This window comes from Parus major, unplaced genomic scaffold (assembly GCF_001522545.3).
Source record: "Parus major isolate Abel unplaced genomic scaffold, Parus_major1.1 Scaffold325, whole genome shotgun sequence".
NCBI classification, from domain to species: Eukaryota; Metazoa; Chordata; class Aves; order Passeriformes; family Paridae; genus Parus; species Parus major.
Genome location: NW_015379278.1, coordinates 104,284 through 106,063, shown reverse-complemented (window position 1 = coordinate 106,063; position 1,780 = coordinate 104,284). Strand labels below are relative to the sequence as shown.

Here is a 1,780-nt window from a genome sequence, read left to right as displayed (position 1 = left end):
GAAAAAATCAGATTTGGGGTGGGAAAAAGCAGATTTGGGGTGTCAGAGAAGGAGTTTGGGGTGTCACTGCTATTATCCCAAAATCCAGTTGTTATCCCAAGAACAATTCCCCTGGAATTCCGAGTCCTGCATCCCTGGAAAACCCCGGATCCAGGAGGGATCCACACACCAAAGCTCTGCCTCTTTCCAGTCACCTCCAAAACCAAGAGACAAAGGAAAAATAAAATAAATCCTGGTTTGGGTTTTTGTTTTATTTTTTAGGATTTTAAGGAATGCCATAATTCCTTTTCTCCCTTGAAAAACCCAAAATTCCACATTTTTTTTGCTCCATGACCTCGGGAAAAAACAAAAAGCAGCTCCCACGGCGACAGGAGAAAAGTTTCAAACATTTCAAAGGAATTTTTCTTGTTGTTGTTGAGGTTTTTTTGGGGATTTTTTTTTCCTCCTTTTTATTCTCATCCTCATTAAAACCAAATCCAGAAATTCCTTGGCACCCTCTGGAAAAGCTTCTCCTTGGAGAATTCCTCCTCAACAAAAGCTTGGAGTGTTCTCACATTCCAGCTTTTTTTTTTTTTTATGGAAAAATCCCAAAGAATGAGTTTGGGGTTTTTTTTTTTTAGGATAAACACAAAACTATCCAGTTTTTTTTTGGTTTTCCCATGGAAAAGAGGTCCCAAAAAGCAGGATTTGGGATTTTCCAGCTTTTTTTTTTTTTCCTGGGAATTCCAGGGTTTGTCTCTACCTGTGGATTTTCCGCTTCTTCCCAAGGTTGGGAAATTGAGGATGGAAAAAAATCAGGAAGTGCTTGGAGGATTTTTGGATTGGGGGGTGATGGTGCTGTGGGAAAAAAATGGGAAAAGTCAGATGCAGCTGTATGAAAATTTTGGGAATTTTGGGGGTTTTGTGAAGCTAATTGTGGAAAATCCCAAAAAATCAAAACAAATCCCCAAAAAAATCCCTCAAGGAATTAAAAAATAAATCCCCCCTCCCAAAATGACCCCTAAAAAAATCCCAAAGGAAAAAAATATCATGAAATATCCCCCAAAAAATACCACATGAAAAATCCCCCAAAAAAGAAAAAAATTGCTAAAAATTAAAAAATCCCCCCCAAAAAATAAAAGAAATCCCTTAAAAAAAAAAGAAAAAAATAAAAATTAATCCTAAAAATATCTCCCAAAAAAATCCCAAATATCCCCCCACAAAAAAATCCCCAAAATTTACAAAAAAATTAAAAATTCCCCAAAATTAAAAAACTCCACTAAAAAAAAAAAAAGAGTAAAAAATAAATTAAAAAATCCCCCAAAAATCCAAAAAATAAATCCCAAAAATCTGCAAATTCCAGAGCTTCAAATCCACCAGGATCACCCAAACCTCTCCAGGATTATTTCAGGAGCTTCTACCAATTCTTTAGGAATTCTACCCAAAAAAAAAATTGGGATCAGAGCAGCCCCTTCCCAATCCCAACATCCCAAAATTCCAAACCCCTCCCCTTTAACACAACCAAACCTCCCTAAAATTTGATTTTTTTTCCCCACTTTTCCCTAAAAACCTGCTTTTTTCACCCCAGGGGAACGGGAAAAAAGCTGGGAATGATATCCTGGATAATCCTGGAATTCTTTTCCCGGGATTTTGGTGGATACCTGCGGCCCTGGGCGGCGTTGAGCTGCTCCTTCATGGCTATGGAATGTTTGAGGAGGCTGTCGATGCTCTTGAAGTAAACACTGCTGTCAGTCATGTTCTTGATGGCGCTGGAAAAGTGGGAAAAGTGGGAAAAGTGGGA

General features: G+C 38.1%; 1 protein-coding gene across 1 annotated transcript in view; it reads right to left on the bottom strand.

The window, feature by feature from the left end:
• Positions 1 to 395: 395 nt before the first annotated feature.
• BORCS8 (BLOC-1 related complex subunit 8) overlaps positions 396 to 1,780 on the bottom strand; it is a 4,338-nt gene continuing 2,953 nt past the window's right edge. Inside the window, exons 4-5 of the mRNA XM_015616012.2 lie at positions 1,641 to 1,748; positions 396 to 837 (exon numbers count right to left, since the gene is read on the bottom strand). Of these exons, the coding sequence (XP_015471498.1) occupies positions 795 to 837; positions 1,641 to 1,748 (151 nt within the window). The 3' untranslated portion in view covers positions 396 to 794. The remainder of the gene's footprint in view (positions 838 to 1,640; positions 1,749 to 1,780) is intronic.